General features: G+C 40.8%; 1 protein-coding gene across 3 annotated transcripts in view; it reads left to right on the forward strand.

The window, feature by feature from the left end:
* Window positions 1–1,321: 1,321 nt before the first annotated feature.
* The window catches only part of FMN2 (formin 2), a 242,297-nt gene continuing 226,997 nt past the window's right edge, over window positions 1,322–16,621 (forward strand). For 2 of the 3 annotated variants that reach the window (XM_075924819.2, XM_075924822.2), the window contains exons 1-2: window positions 1,531–1,697; window positions 9,877–11,889. In XM_075924819.2, coding sequence (XP_075780934.2) covers window positions 9,945–11,889 — 1,945 coding nt within the window. In that variant the 5' untranslated portion in view covers window positions 1,531–1,697; window positions 9,877–9,944. Of the gene's footprint in view, window positions 1,464–1,530; window positions 1,698–9,876; window positions 11,890–16,621 lie in introns of those variants that run through there. The other variant, XM_075924820.2, reaches the window with a different exon arrangement.

Here is a 16,621-nt window from a genome sequence, read left to right on the forward strand (position 1 = left end):
GCTTTTCCGGAAAAACTATGCTGCTCCCGTTCGAGCAAAAGTCTTTTTCTGAAAGACTTTTGTGCAAAAGGGCCAGTGTAGACAGCATAGTACTGCTTTCCGCAAAAAAGCCCCGATCGTGAAAAAGGCGATCGGGGCTTTTTGCGGAAAAGCGCGTCTAGATTGGCCACGGACGCTTTTCTGCAAAAAGTGCTTTTGTGGAAAAGCATCCTGCCAATCTAGACGCGCTTTTCCAAAAATGCTTTAATGGAAAACTTTTCCGTTAAAAGCATTTTCGGAAATTCATGCCAGTGTAGACGTAGCCAGCGTGTATAGGGTCCTCACCCCTGCTATTTATTTACCGCCGTCACAGAGCTCTTGGCTCTGGGGGAGGTGGCAAGAAGAGCCTTTGTAGTGCATTCCCTGCTGGTGTGTCAGGGGAAGTCTTTTCCTAGAAGGTGCACTGTTTCAGGGAATAAGGGCACTCAACCAGTCAACCTGAAGAGGTGTCCAGATCCTACCACATTTAATTAAAAGTGTCAGTGGTATTTTCTTCACAGCTACCTAACAAGAGGGATCAGGACCCCCTTCCATTGTTGCTAAAGGAAGAATAGTGGACACCTCACTTGCCCACACTTGGACTGGGCAGGTCTCTTTTGGGGCGAACTGGTTGTTTTCAGTTCCTGGTGTAGATGCCAACATGCTGTGTAAAGTCTTCTATTCAGTTTCCAAGCTCTGTGAAATGAAGTTGTTATAAACCCATACTGCGCGCCCTCAATATGGTCTCCATATGTCTGAGAGTTACTCTGGCCCCTAGTGTTCAATAACTAAACAACACAGTGTAGTTTCCCCTTATGTTTTGTTTTTGTGCAGGTTGTGCTACTAGGTGTTAAGGGCATCACTGTAATATTAACTGCACTGTCACGGCTGCTTAGCAATCTCCCTCCCTCTGTGTGTTCTAAAGAGTCTTGTGATTTCTCTGCTCTGGGAATTTTACCAGGAAAGGCCCCAATTCTACAGTGAGCAGCTCATGGTTATAGCGGTCTGTCTGTCTGCCTGCTTGCCTGGAGTTAATCACAGGATTAGGGGCATAAAGCAGAGACTGCATGGAATTCCATATTTAAATTAAACGTTTTCAACATGTATCTTTATAATGTCAAATGGTGCATTATTGCCACTGATCTAGAAGTCTGAACCAGAGACTACTGCAAAATAATCATAAACCAACTCTCAGTTCCCCCACACAATTCATTAGAGAACCCCACACTTACTATAATCTCCCCTAACTGTAGATCTCTCTTCCTGCAGCTCATGTCTCTGGCAGCTGAGAGCCATCATGTGCTTAGAGGGCAGTCAGCATGTTCACAGTGGAGTGCTCAGGGCCTGTTGCTGCTTTTTGTTCTCCTCCCTAGTAATTTCCCCTCCTCTGGGTAAAGAGCTGCTCTGGTTTGGCTTTGTTCCAAGAAACCCAAGACCTACCTCAGGTGAGTGAAATCAAAGCTGCCTGTGGCTCTTCCTGTTCCTAGCTGGGTTCTGAGTAAGCAGCCGGGCTGTGCTGAGTGGTAGCTGAGAGGACAATTCTGCCCAGCCTGGAGTAACAGCAGCAATGTCGCTGTGGCAAACAGTAATAATAATAATAATGATGATTTATTTTTCCAAAATAAATACATCTTGATTCAAGATGCATCTGAGAGTGAAGAGAAAATGTATCTAAAGTTGTAAGTTTTAAATCTCTATTTTTTATTTTATTCTGTGCACTGTGGCAAGCTTCTCCTCAGCTTTTTTAGGAAGGGTGAGCAAATCAGGCTATTGTTGCTGTACCAGGATATCTATTATATCTACACCTGTGATACACACCTGCTTTCAGTCATTTGCATGGCTGGTTACAAATATTCAGTGAGGCAGGCAGCTTTTGGGATTGACTGGCTTTTTGTTGAAGTGTTTGTTACTTTTTTGGGCACTTGTAAATTGAAATCATATTAGAACTACTCTTAAAAATGTGACAATCTTCCTATAAGGCTAAAGATGCCTTTTTACTTTGAGACAGTTTATTTTTTCTCTGTGGTAGTGCATAAGTGTGTCTTCTCTCTGTGTGTATTTTTAATATAGTTTACATCCTGGTATCAACTTGTTTGGGGTTATGCTGCCTTTTAGCCATTATTGATTTTCGTTTTGATCAGTTTCATGTTGAGCTTGTTAAATGAAAAAAAGTTATTGGAATTTGTTTTGTAAAGTATTTTGTACTTGTCATACTGTCTATAAATGTTTGGGTAAAATCTTTTCACTGGTATGATTTGCAATCACTTTCATGATAACTTATCCTAAAACTGTCACCTTTACACTTGCTATGTCTTGAAGGAAATTAATAGAGCAAGTTATTTGGTGCAAATAGTCATGTTCATTATACTAAAAACATATAATGATGAATGCAGAGCAGTGAATAAGGGTCTCATTCTGTAAACACTTGTGCAAATGCTTAACTCCACTTTCATAAGTAGTCTCACTTTGTCTAAGGCCCCTGATCTGCAAAGAGAACTGTGCTGGTACACCCTGAACCTCTGGGAATCCCCACCTAACCCAGCATGCATTTGTGTGGGTGCTGGGATTTTCATGCACAATTCTTGTGGCAGGATTAGGGCTAAAGTGTGGAAAACTGTGGAAGTTTTCAATGTACCTAACACATACTTGGCAATATTGCCCTGTTTTAAAAAGGCAGGTACTTTGGAGAATTGCCTTAATTCTGTGCTAAATTGACAGTTTTTATAGTTGTAAACTAATAGCTAAACTATTATAAAGTTGTAGATTTTTTAAAAAATCTGTATGTTACTTGTATTTCCAAAAGTTTTCTAGGCCAACTTTAATTTTTCTTTCTTACTAGAGCTATTTGGCAAAAATGAAATAAAACTGCCTGAAATTTCCTTACTGGTTGTGAAGCCCCACTAGCTGCAATGTGAATGAAACTTAACTTCCCTGATGTGGATATGAGTTAGGAAGCTGTGGTATAATAGTGCAAACGGATCCCACCCATCCTGTTCATTGCCTCAGTTTTGAAGTCTGATCTACATAAGAGGTTGTAGGATCAGGATTTATGTCAGCTACAGGGAGAAGTCAAACACATTTTGCAGGAGTATGTAGGCTATTTCTCTATTATTGGAAAGAGTGAGAGGGGCATTGGTCCATGTATTCATATAAGCATGGATAGCTTTATCTAGCCTGTGTCTGAACAGATGAAAGCTCTGGGGTGGTATGCAGGAAATATGTATGCATCATGACATACTAATAAAAGGACAATGTGACCCCAGTAAATATGTCCCCAATTAATGATTTAGGATTTCATCTCTTGACACCAGGATGCATTAAGAAGCCATTTTCATGCCTAAATAGCTCAACTGCCAGTGGTAGTTGCTTTTTAAATAAAAGAGACTTTGAATATGTACTATACTACAGGCCCCAGTCCTAGAAGCTGATCTGCATAGCCCTTGTGCCTGGGTATAGCACATGTGAAGTCTGGAGTGAGCACTGATTGGACATCTGGAAAGCTAGGTCAGAGCAGCTGAAATAACAGCTTTCTCTACCTTATCCCTCACCATTCACCCTGTCCCCCACCCCAATTTACACCATGTATCCAACTTTAATATTGTCTCAAAAATGTACACCAGGAACCAAATAATGACTGTATTAACAAGCTATCAAAGCCTATTTCTTATTGAAGGAATTAATTTCCAGTGCTGTAGTCTGGTATAGCATTGCAGTATTTTAGTGTTATTCACTATATAAAAATGTATATTTTAGTTGTTGCAACTTGGCAGTTTTAAAGGTATTCTGCAAAATCTAACTTTGATTTAAATAGCCTAGACCAGGAGTCCGCAACGCGGTGCCTATGGGTGGCTTGGCACCCGCCAGGGCATTTATGTGCGCCCATGCTGGTGTTTTAAAACAGTGGTCTCCAAAGTGGGGTGTCTGCACGCAACGGGGTGCACGAGACGATCAGAGGGAGTGCATGCTGCTGTGCAACACCTGAGAGGGGAGATGCTGGTTCGCAAGACATCCGAGGAAGTACATGCGCAGCGAACACGCTGTGCATGCGCTCCCTCGGATGTCTTGAGAAATGGGTGTCTCCCCTCTCAGCTGTTGCGTGACGTGTTCGCCGTGCACGCGCTCCCTCAGATGTCTTGCAAACCAGCGTCTCCCCTCTCAGCTGTTGTGCAGCAGCATATGCTCCCTCCAGTCGTCTTGTGCACCCCCTCCGCACAACAGCTGAGAGGGGAGTTGCCAGGTTCGCAAGACATCTGAGGGAGAACATGCACGGCATGTTCAAATGCCCACGCAACAGCTGAGAGGTGAGACGCCAGGTGTGCCGTGACGACATGGCCTGGGACTTTAAATTTTAAAACCATGCTGCCCAGCTCCAGGCCCGGCACGTGGTCTGGGGTCACGGAAGCAGCTAGGCCGGGCCTGATCACAGATTCAAACTGGAATGCAGAAGGTGGAGGTGCAGGAAAAATAGGGGGAAGGAGTGGAAGAGGAAGGGGCTTGTGCTGAGGGAAGGGGGGCAGGTCAGGAGAAGAAAGGGAAAGGAAGCAAGGGACAACATGGAGGAGAGACAAATGCCAGGGGGCCAAGTGGAGATAATGAGGAAAAGGGCAGGAGGGGAGGTGTCAGTGGGAGGGAGGACAGGGTGATGCTGGGAGAGGAGAGGGTAAGGACATTGGGGACTAGAGGGGGGAGGGGAAGGTACTGGGAGAAGGCTTGAAAGAAGGGGTGGGCATGAGGAAGGTGGGGATGGAACAAATCATGTGTGAGGGCATAGGGGCATGAGGGGAATGGGGGCAGAGGGCTGTTTAGGGGGTGGGCATCAGGGGAAAAGAGGGCAAAGGGGGCAGGGGCAGTGAGGGAAGGGGGAGGCACCAGGAGGGTGCAGTGGTAAGGGAAGGTGCAGGTGCCAGGGGATTCTGGGGATGAAGCAGAAGGGCAGACACCTGCAGAGGAGGGACCAGCACCAGAGGAGAGAGGCAGGGCAGGTGTGTAGAGGGAGGTGTTAGGAGAGGGGGTAGCTCACTTGATCAGAGTGGGGCTACTGGAGGAGTGGGCATGGGGGGGAGAGAGAAGGGCTGGTGGAAGGGGGCAGGTCTCAGGAGGGCTGAGGGCAGTGAGAAGGGCAGGAGTCAGGACAGCAGAGGAGGGTGACGGATTGGGGGGCAGCAGGCACCAGGGGAGCTGATGGAGCAACGGGAGGAGACATGGCAGCTGATGGTGGGAATGGGGAGTGTGAGATTTAAAAGTGCCATGATTTTTTTTGGGGGGAGGGTGATTTTTTTGCTCAACATTCGGACATTCCCTCCTTTTTATTAATGCAGAATTTTGTTTAAAAATGAATTACAATATAATTAAAATAAAAATTATCCAACTAAATTAAATTGATATTAAAGTAAGCTGATATTGTTCTAAAATCCTGTGCAACAGATGAAAACTTTTGGAGTCTGGTTGACCAAAAAAAGTTTCCTGCCTTAAAAAATGTAGCATACAAAATAAAATCTTATTTCAGTTCCACTTATATATGCAAAGTTCTGTTTTCAACAATGAACATCATAAAATCAAAATACAGATCTCAGCTTACAGATGCCCATCCTGATGATTGCTTACGAACAGGAATATCATCCTACTCTCCCAATTATGAAAAATTGGCTGAAGAAATGCAGTGCTAAAAATCACACTGACTTTATTAGAAAAACCATGTGAATTAATTATACCTATTTTCCATTAAGTGCTGATGAGCATGTATGATTAACTTGTTTGACTTTTTTTCATATTTGTTTGATTATTGAAATCCAGATACAAGTAACAGTACAAAGAATATTTTTAATTAACCATAACTGACTATCTATGTTAAAGTAAGAATAATAAATATATTTGGACCAGCAGTTCAACAGTGTTTTACTTTTTTCAAATAAATAAGATGAAGACTGTTTGATATTTATTTTGTAAAAACTCCTTAATTTTTCTTACAGATAGATTAAAAAAAGAGCAAATTCACACGGTAAGGTGAAAGGATAATTGCCGAATAATTTAATTAATACCTTTTACATGTAAAATTACCTTTTTCATATTATGGATTCATATATTATGTAATATTAAATATGATGTTTTTCATATTATCTAATGTACAAATACAAAATAAGCCTTGAAAAATTGTTTGCGCCCGCCACACTTTTTTGAAAACATGAATGTGCTATTGGCCACAAAAAGGTTGGGGACCACTGGCCTAGAACTTGTGGCAACTAACACAATTTATAGCATTACGCTAATCAACCATCCCAATTTTACGCAGAATAAACTTCTAGTTCACTTACGTGAGACTCTATCAGAACATTTAATTCTTATTTTAAAGGCTTTCATTCTGAAATTTACAATGTACAGTTAGACTGCTGCACCCACCCAGATGCCTGCTGAAATTACTGGTACCGTGAGAGTGCTGTGATCCATCCTCATATTGCCAATTGCAATCTGGAATTAAGTTCCTGTTGAAATCTTTATTAGATACTGTTTATTACAATTATAAGAATGTAAATTGAGGATGTGACACATCGGGGGAAACACCGGTACTATTTCTTACTAATATTATGTATGTCTCTGTTTTCCTGTTTAGTTTGGGATTATTACCTGTCTGAATGGAAGCACTCAAATCAAAGGAGGATGTAGAAAGTGGGGTTATGAAGGAACCCAGGAAAAATAATGCAGTGGTGCAAATTAGGCAGCCTTAAGTACCCTGCTTCAAAAGCCTTACGATAGCAAGGGCTGGGCCATCAGTTGGGGGAAAGAAACTACTGAGATGGGCACAATCCAGATGAAGATGTTTTTTCTTTCATAAGGCTATACCTGAGACCCTAAAATCCTAATGGGTTAAAAGGTGGTCCTGGCAAAATGGGGAGGGAGAAAGTGAGCAGGCTGTAAGACTGACCCACAAAGAAGTTGATAACTAGGGTCTGCAGCTGTATTTTGATGTCCAGGGAGAAGAGGGAACTCTGTGTCTGCCATGTCTGTGTAGGCGCTTGAGCCGGGATGTGCTAAGTGTCGGTATGACAGCATATGTATATGTCTCTTTGCTAATTTAAAATCAATTTTTCTAATCTATGTGCTGACTGAGCAAAATAAATCATACATTGTTTTGTGGTAACTGTTATTTGGAACCTTAACTTTTAAAATATTTCTGTTCAGTGTGTCTGAATGCTATTATCGACCACAGGCTCCTGAAGGGAGAATCTGGCAGGGTCAAACCCACTTGGGCCTTCTGGGTAAAACAGCCAACTGTTATACCTTTAAGCACCCAAGGAGGTGAAACTTAGAGACCCCCTTGCACAGTGCTTGTATTGTGGAGTCCCATCACAGGCAGAAGGAGGTGGGTCACAGGCCTGCTTCTTGAAAGGGATGCACTTGAAGGACTTGAAAAGGGTCCCAGAAAGGGCAGCCTACCCAGTATCCATCACTGGGGGCACTTAATGTTGGGTGGGTTGTCAGCTGAGTAAAATGGCAGTGAAGCACTGACTGTTTCCTTAACTTCATTTCCAGACATACCAATATTTTTCTAAGGTGTGTGAGTCTGCTAAGTTGAAAGTTGTTTTTATGAGATAATTGGACATTTTTAATGTACCTTACTCTTTTTTTTTCTTTGTTTGTGAACCTTTCTGGGATGCATTTTATGACATAAGGCAGATATTTTAAGGTACACACTTCACCCAAAACGTGGGTAGACAATATGGCATATATGTATCATGACATTGCCAATGTTGCTGTTGGAGCCTTACATTTTCGATTTCCTGACTTGTGATTTTTAACAATGTAACCCTTAGGGAACTGCTAATATGGAATCCTGTGTCTGTACGGAGTCACTCTGTGACATGAAGAAAAAAATGCTTAGCAAACAGAAAAGGAGAAAGTCAGTAACAAAAAAAAAAAATCTATTCAAACAAATCAGACTGTTTAGTTCATTGTGCATCAACATGCTAGCTTATGTAAGTGCAGTTCTAAGACAGTGTTTTTGTGCTTGCATGTATTTGAGCACATGTAGGATATATATCTAAATAGGCATAGTCGGTCACTTTTAGTCATGCTGAGTAATCCTGTAATAAAATCAGTGTAGGCTGAATAGAGTCACATATAACAACAGAAACTCTTCTCAAACTATGTTTTAAGTTTCAGTAAGGCTTATACAGTAGATACAGGAGAATTGGTTCACAAAATGCAATCGAACTTGCAAAAACCTTTTTCCCTCCACAATTCCCACACAAGAGGCTTTTAAGGAATCCATGTAGTGATAGGTTGGGTGGTAAAGGACTTCCCTAAATTAGAAATTGGCCATGAGACAGAAAACAAATTATGGGCATAAAGGGTCAATAAAATGAGGAAAAGTGCCTTAACATGTTCTACACTCATATTTATAAGTGATTGGGAAAAGGGGGTGGGACAGTAGAATGGAAAAAATTGCATAAGTTATAACTATAGTTAAGTAAGACAATCATGTGCCATTGTTTTATATAATCTGGAATTTCATTGTTGGATCTGATCACCCTAATTCTAAAAGGGAATCGTAGAAATAGATGTAGTTCAGATATGAGCAATAAAAATATTAGGGACCTGGAAAGATTTTCATATGAAGAAACTGGAAAGAGTAGGGTTGCTTGGGTAAATGGGAGCTTACAATTTAACTTATTCTCATAATACAAGAACAAAGACATCCATTAATACTGTAAGGCAACTAGTTTAAAACTTATGAAAGAAAATCCCTTTGTATGCAACATGATTATCTTGTGAAATTCATGGATGTTATTGAGGCCAAAAGCTTAGCATGGTTCAAAAAGGAATTAGCTGTTAGTTATGATTCAAAGGATTAGTTAGTTATTATTAATATTTTCAAAAAAGGATTTATATATACTTCAAGACATAAATCAGTCACTAACTGATAAGTGGTTGGGGAAAGCCCCTCTGTGAGCATCTGATTACATAATTTCTACTCTGCAGTTTTTGCACTTTTATCTGAAGTATCGATTTCTGCTGCTGCTAGATGGTCCACTGAGCTGATCCATTCTGGCAATTCCTGTGTTCTTATGCCCTTTGTTTCCATTTTAGTTAAATTATTTCATGGAATTTAATCCCATGATTACAACTGCCCCCCTCATCTCCACCTCCCCCCAAAATAAAACAAGGAAAAATGCAGTATATGAGTTTTGAAAGTGGGCATTATAATGAAATGCACACATCCACATGTGAACCAGAAATAGAAAAAGAGAATATATCTGATTGCACAACACGTTGACAATTGCCAAATTGCAACAACTAAAAAACACTTTTCTTATATATGGTGAATAACACTGACATACTATAGTACTATACAAGATGAGTGCACTGGAAATTAATTCCTTTAATATGAAATGGGCTTTGACATGGTTTGCTAGTTCAAAATAGATAACCAGCTGCAGTGCTTAAACTAATAGATATAAAATATTTATATATGAACAAGGGAACACTTTACCTGTATCCTTTTCTTTGGAGTTACATTTGGCTGGTGCTGTTGGATTTCATTTGTTTCATATTGAATGTTTTTATAAAAGGAAACAATGGTAGTTTGCTTTAATATTGATGAGCTTAATCTCTTTCTTAGAGTACAAGCTGTTTGTTTTATATGGTAATTATTACTGTACTGTGTCTTTATGGTACATATGAGCTACATGTATAAAATACACATGGTATTGTGTAGCCTCTTGAAGTAACATGTTTAAACACTCGATGAATTATTAAATCAGAATATTTGCATTTTTTAGGATTACTAGGTTGTTCCTGTACATAACGAGGGAGTAATTATGCTACCTCATAACTTTTTCCTTTTCTTTTTCTTTTTCCAAGGAACTTTCAAGTCCTGAAATTGTAGCTATTTGATGACAAATTGAGCTGTGATCTCCCCTGAGCTAACAATGCAAGCAATTCAGACAGTGGAAAAAGAAGTAACTCTTATAAGTGAAACACTTTTCACTGAATCTTTTATACAGAAAGAGGAACGTAGCAGAGCCACAGTGAAAAAGCAACCGTGTCAGGAGCAGCCATTGGAAGGAGCTGTCTGCAGCTTTCAGTGCTGTACTGAGCATGTCTCAATAGAGCACAGTGCAAGCAGCACATTATGCAAAAAGGCAGCACTAGCAGATGGGGGAGAGGCACAGCAAGTATTTGCGTCGCTTGCATCACCGCCGCCTGGAAACAAACCTGGATTGCGAGAGAGGAGCTTGCCGACAGGCCAAGTGAATGAAATCCAGCAGTATGACTTGATTTCTGAAGGGCTTGGATTGCTAAAAATCATGGGGAACCAGGATGGGAAGCTCAAGAAAAATGCAGGTGATGTATCTGAGGGAGGAGAGGATGCATCTGGGCCCAAGGATACAGAAGGCACAAAGAAGGGAGCAGGAAGCAAAAAGGGATTGGGGAAGCATGGTAAAGGAAGTGAATCCAGCAAAAAGAAGGGTAAGTCGGACGCGAGAGCCTCAGTGTTTTCAAATCTGAGGATCAGAAAAAATCTGTCCAAGGCGAAAGATGGGAACAGTAGTTCAAGGGAGGATGTTTTAGAAAGCCAGGCCTTGCATACAGGGGAGCTGGACAGTGCTCATTCAGTCATTACCAAAACTCCGGATATAAGCATTTCTGCAGATGAAGGGGGGCTCTCGGACACAGATGTTGAGCATTTTGAAATTACAAATGAAACTCGCCCAGCTGCTGCAGAGGCACAGGATGGACAAAGGACCAGCTCTGGCTCAGATACAGATATATACAGTTTCCATTCAGCCACAGAACAAGAGGATTTGCTTTCTGATATCCAGCAAGCTATTAGACTGCAGCAGCAGCAGGGGGCAATTAACACTGGAACTGAGGAGCATGTCACCAAAACAATGGACCCACACATGGCTAATTCTAAAGCAGCCCCCTTAGATCTGGAACGGTTTCTTTCAGTGACTAGCAGTGACAAAGAGAGTAGCCCAGAAACTGAGCAGGCTGTCTCAGCATTATCTGAAATTACAGAAAACATTCCAGTCAGTGAAACTGAAAATGAACTGAAAGATGCAGCCGACTTAACAGGCTATTCTGGTAACAATTTATTTGAAATGCAAGAACACAAGCCATGGACTGCTGAACAGGAAAATCTTGAGGCTGGAATGAATGCTGTACCTGGTGAACTCAAGGATTACCCAAATTTAAATGCAGCAGGGACAGAAAATGGGTCTTGCATAGACAGTTCTGTGTTCCATTTTTCTTTGCCAGCAGCAGATTTGGAGACTAAAATTAGTGAAGTACAAGCTGTTGATTTCCCAGGTTCTGAAAGAAGTGATGATTTTTCAGAGGCAGGCCATGATCATGTTGATGAGACTCAGGAAGATGAACATAGTCTATCCACCAGCCAAGAAGCACTGGATAGTGTTTTTTCTACTGAATTGAAAAATGGCATTTTGTCATCTGGGGAGATAGAGGGCAGTCCTCAATTCAGTCCCCGATGCTTTAAGCCCTATATAATTAACCCATGTTACATCAAAACCACAACTAGGCAGCTGAGTTCACCCAACCGCTCCCCTTCTCTGTCCCCATCCCAGAGCCCACTTTTTAAAAGAAGACGTGAGTCCTTCCATAAAAAAGAGAAGGCATCAGCCAAGAAGCAAAGGTCCGTCAGCTTAGCTGGTTATTTCAGTCGATCGGCTGACTGGACGGATGAGCTATCTGATCAGAAATGTGAAATAGCTAAAAAAGTAGGCTCTGCAGACTACTTGGAGTACAGGAGGTCCAGGGAAAAATTGCAAGAAGAAAGAGTGCCTTTGACTCACTCAAGAAAGTCCTCAGGGGTCCAGGCTTCTACTGATGCCTTTCCTAACGTCTTTACAGGTGAGTGACTATTATTAAGTTTAGTAAAGTGACTTTCTGGGTGAAAGTCTTACCTATATAAATTTCAGACCTGGAAAATTGTATGTATTAAGTTTAGAGTCGAATCTAAATTGTATGTCAAAAGTAAGGCCCCAATCCTGCAAAAACCCATCCTTGTTAAGCATATGAGAGACCCCACTCTGGTTAATAGGACTATATTCAGGCATAACATTAACCACATGCCTAAGTGTTTGCAGGCCTGGAGGCTTAATATGGTGGCTCACCGTTTAATGGTTTACAATTTTCCCACAGGTATTAAATATATTAAGAATTTACGGTTGAAAACTGTTCCAAAATATTCTGTTGATAGTATATTAGCGCTCTCGGTGTATAAAAAGTTTTGTATGTATATTATATTGCTGTGGAATCTACAGGACCCAGTTGGGATTGGAACGCTTTTGTGCTGGACGCTGCTCAAATATAAAGTAATTTGTGGGCAATAAGTATGGAGTTTCACAATGTAGATTGAAATGGTCAGCATCTATGAATTCAAAGTTTAAAACCCCTCCAAAATAGTGGGTCCATTGGACCTACATGATGATAGATATGTTTACATTTCTCACAAGAGGAGTAATGTGGTACAAAATGGAAACAGGAGTTTCAGCACAGAAGGGCCACGGTGCAGAAAACAGATTTTAAAAGCTAGCAATGGAAAACTTGCTGTCTTGGGCCTGTTTGCCATGCAGACTACATTGTGTAACTCATTCAGGTGTAATGTATTTTGGAAAGGGGGGATATGATAGAGGTTTATAAAATTATGACAAGTATGGAAAAAGTGAATAAGTAAGTTATTTACTTGTTCCTATAACACAGGGGTGGGGAACCTTTTTTTTGGGTGGGGGATCACTGACCCACAGAAAAATCAGTCAGGGGCTTCACACAAGTGAGAAGCAGGAAGAAAAACCCTCATTGACACTCCCCACATTCCTCTTGCACACCAGAGTCTAGGAGGCCAGGCAAGTAAATTCTGTGTGCTCCAGCTGTGCGGTAGGGGAATGTGTGTGGGGGGGGGGGGGGGGGGGGGGGAGGGGAATGCAAGCATGGGCTCCCCAATGCTGGGGGGGGGGGGAGAGACCTGAGTCTCAGGGGTCAGATTCAGACAAGCTGGGGGCCACATTTGGATCCTGGACATTAAGTTCCCCACCCCTGCCATAACATAAGAACTACGGGTCACCAAATGAAATGAATAGGTAGTGGGTTTAAAACAAACAAAAGAAAGTTTTTCTTCATGTAGCACACAGTCAACCTGTGGAACTCCTTGCCAGAGGATGTTGTGAAGAGCTGGACTTTAACAGGGTTAAAAAAAGAACTAGATAAATTCATGGGGGTGAGGGCCATCAGTGGCTATGGTGTCCCTAGCCTCTGTTTGTCTGGAAACGGATGACAGGAGAGGGATCATGTGATGATTGCGTTACTTCCCTCTGGTGTATCTGGTATTGGCCACTGTCAGAAGACAGGATACTGGGTTAGATGGACCTTAGGTCTGACCAAGTATGCTGTTCTTACATTCTAAAGCATTTGCTGAACTTGCCTTATAGAACCTTATAGCATATCGTAAAACTTAGAAATGCCTAGTTGAACTTTAACACTTACTTTAAAATAGCATGCAGTAGGGTTGCAGTGTTCTATTTTTACTGCCCCTTATTTTCCTCTTTGTTTTTTTAGAGATTTTTTGTGTTTAAGTTGAGCTTTGCACTAGTAGTGTAGGCCTATCTCATGTTTCTGGAGATACACACGTTGCCTAATTTTCAATAAGTCTCTGATGTTTTGGGAAACTATGCACAAATTTTACACACCTTTTCCTTTGTAAGATTAAAGCAGTTAAACATAGAAGCTAAGATTTGAAAGGAGATGGAGGTCATCCTAAACACATGATTTTTGACTTGCACATCTTTTAGGGTTTCTAACCCTCCCAGTTTCACTGCAAATCTCCTGGAATCAAGCAGTATCTATTGGAGGCTATAGCAGCTGAACCAGGAGATTATAGGGTCTAACAGTCGGGCAGCACAGCAGGAATAAGGGTTTGCAAGTTTCCTGCCCATTCTCACTCCACTGCTCATGGAAATGGCTGGCAGTACCCCTGTGGTCCCTAGGAGAGATGGAGATCTTTGCCAGACAGAAACTCTCTAGCTTCCATTGGTTGGGAACTGTGGCCAATAGGAGCTGTGGGGGTGGTAGCTATGGACAGGGGCACTGTGTGGAGCTCCCTGGCCCCTCCACTCAGGTGTTGCTGCCAGAAGATGTGCCAGTCATTTTTGGAAACTTCCTGAGGTTAGTGTCGCCTCCCAAGTCCAGAACCTGCACTTCGCAACCTCTCCTGTGCCCCAACCCTCTGCCTCTGGCTCAGCCTGGAGCCCACTCCTGCACCCAAATTCCCTCCTAGAGATCACACCTCCACCCACAATCCCTGCTGCACCCGAGCCCCTTACTCATGACTCAGCCTGGACCACCTACAATCTGAATGCCTTAGCACCACCCTGCCAGTCCAGAGCTGCACCTCTTTCTGCACCTCAGTCCCTACCCCAGCCTGGTGAATGTAAGTGAGGGTAGGAGAAAGTGACTAATGGGGAAGGAGGGGAAATGGGGCCTTGGAGAAGAAGTGTGGTAGGGGTGGGGCAAGGGTGTCTGGGTTTGTGTCTTTAGATAGTTGGCAACCCTAACATCTTTCAATGCTGTTTGCAGAAATGCCAAGGGTACTTTTTTTTGGTACCTTTATAAAGTGGAAGGTGTAATTTGCATTCTTAAAAAACAGTGTTATGATTTTTTAAATTCCTATATAAGGAAAACATTTGTATTACCAACAGTTTCCTTTATTTAATAAAAAAAACTATCTACATAGATATCCTTCTTTATACACAAGATTTTAACCAGATTTTTAATGGCGTATTACATTGATTCTCTTTCTTTACTCTCTGAACTACACTCATTTTGCACAATGCAATGTGATTGAGTTTACATTTTTGTTTTGAGTCCTTTTCACTGTGTTTCATGTAGAACAGTGCAGCACCTTTGGATTTGGGTTATTCAGATTAAAATATTACATATTAATAAGGATTTGGTTTTGTAAGTCAATGAGAACATTTGTATTCTTTTTGAGGAGTAGGCTTGAGTAAAAATCCTCCGTCTGAACTTTGGAATCAGAACCAATTTTGAGCTGAAATCCAGATTCCGTTAGATTGACTCTATGCCCACTTTCATATCCCTCCCCATCATTGCCCCAAATTTTGGATCTGATTTCAGATTTCTCCTGATTTGAATCTTGATTTTGGGGCCATATCTATTTTATATTGGAGTTTCTAAACCCTTTCCTAACAAATAATACATAACTACTTTTCCTCATACAAGAGTCTTAATAAAGCTTTATCCTTTATTAAAAAATCCCACAAAGCAGTTCACTCATTTTTTTTCTCTCTCTTGCCTCCTTATGGTTGTGCTTCTGTAGTTGCTATGAAAATGCAAGAACTTTATTTTTAAAGTCCTCTTTTTAATGGATAGCTTCTCATTTCATACAGATTTTTTTTTCATTCTGTAAGCACTTCTTGATTTTTCCTTATTTCCCCAACAATTTGAAGAGTGTAATTGTGAAGAGAATAGTGTCCAATGTATCAGTAGCTCTGTATGTCATGGAAATCACAATGACCCTCATTTGCATGCATATGCCAGCTGTCCTTGTAAGCGGAGGGTGATTATGCCTTTCATTTTATGCAGGCTGGTTATGTTTAAATTAAAAGAACTAGAACTTTAAGTTATGTGTAAAAGGAACTGTGTATTGTCCCTTTTATTACGTGCAAATTGAGAGAGAAGTATAAATAATAACAACTGATGTAAAAGAAAATGGGAAATAAAGGTAAAATTCACTTTAACAGAGACTGGTCCTATTCTTTCATATAGTAGAAGAAAAGCTTCACTTGCTTTGTATTAAAAATATTGCCACTGAGCAGCCTTCACAGCAATATTTAGAGAAATAAATTATCTTCATCCCTTTCGAAGAGTTGGGGATTTTTTTAAAATTATGTCCAGCAAATTTAACTGCAGTTGAGGGAATGGGATTACTAACTGGAATTTAAGCAGGCAACTTTTATGGTTTCTTATTTCTCTTTGAAATCTAAGTATCTTGCTAAATCCCATCTCGGTATGCAGAAGTTGCAGTCAGTACAGAGTATCCTGCATTTTATCTAGAATCAAGTCATATATTCCACATCACTTCTATTACAGATTTTAATGACAGCATGTTGTGAGCACATGACTGGCCTAGTTTACAGTATATTGTATGTAGGCTGTGTGCCCAGTGATTTTTTTATAATGATTCCTGTGTTTTCTTTTAAGGTGGTTTTAATACAGGACATAAATAGTACTCAGTAGTTGAAATTGTATTGCTAATGTATTTCATATTCTTTTGTATTTCTTTCTCATTTTGGTAGAATTGATTTAAAGAAAATCTCTAAGCATAGTTTAAAATAAAGAGCTAGTTGTCTGATGGGTCATCTGTTTTAGGTAAACATAAGCAATATCAGTTGCCAAGAAAGCAAGTTTGCATATTTTATCATTAAAATCCTGATAAACTGTAATACCTGGAGTTTGATGCATTAATTATGCTGTGGAGACAGGTTCATAGATTATTCTGAAATTAATACAATAAATCCATTTTAAAAACAGCTGAGTTTGAAATTGTAGCATAAATAACCACAAGAGT

Source organism: Pelodiscus sinensis, chromosome 3 (assembly GCF_052426305.1).
Source record: "Pelodiscus sinensis isolate ZL-2025 chromosome 3, ASM5242630v1, whole genome shotgun sequence".
Lineage (NCBI taxonomy): Eukaryota > Metazoa > Chordata > Testudines > Trionychidae > Pelodiscus > Pelodiscus sinensis.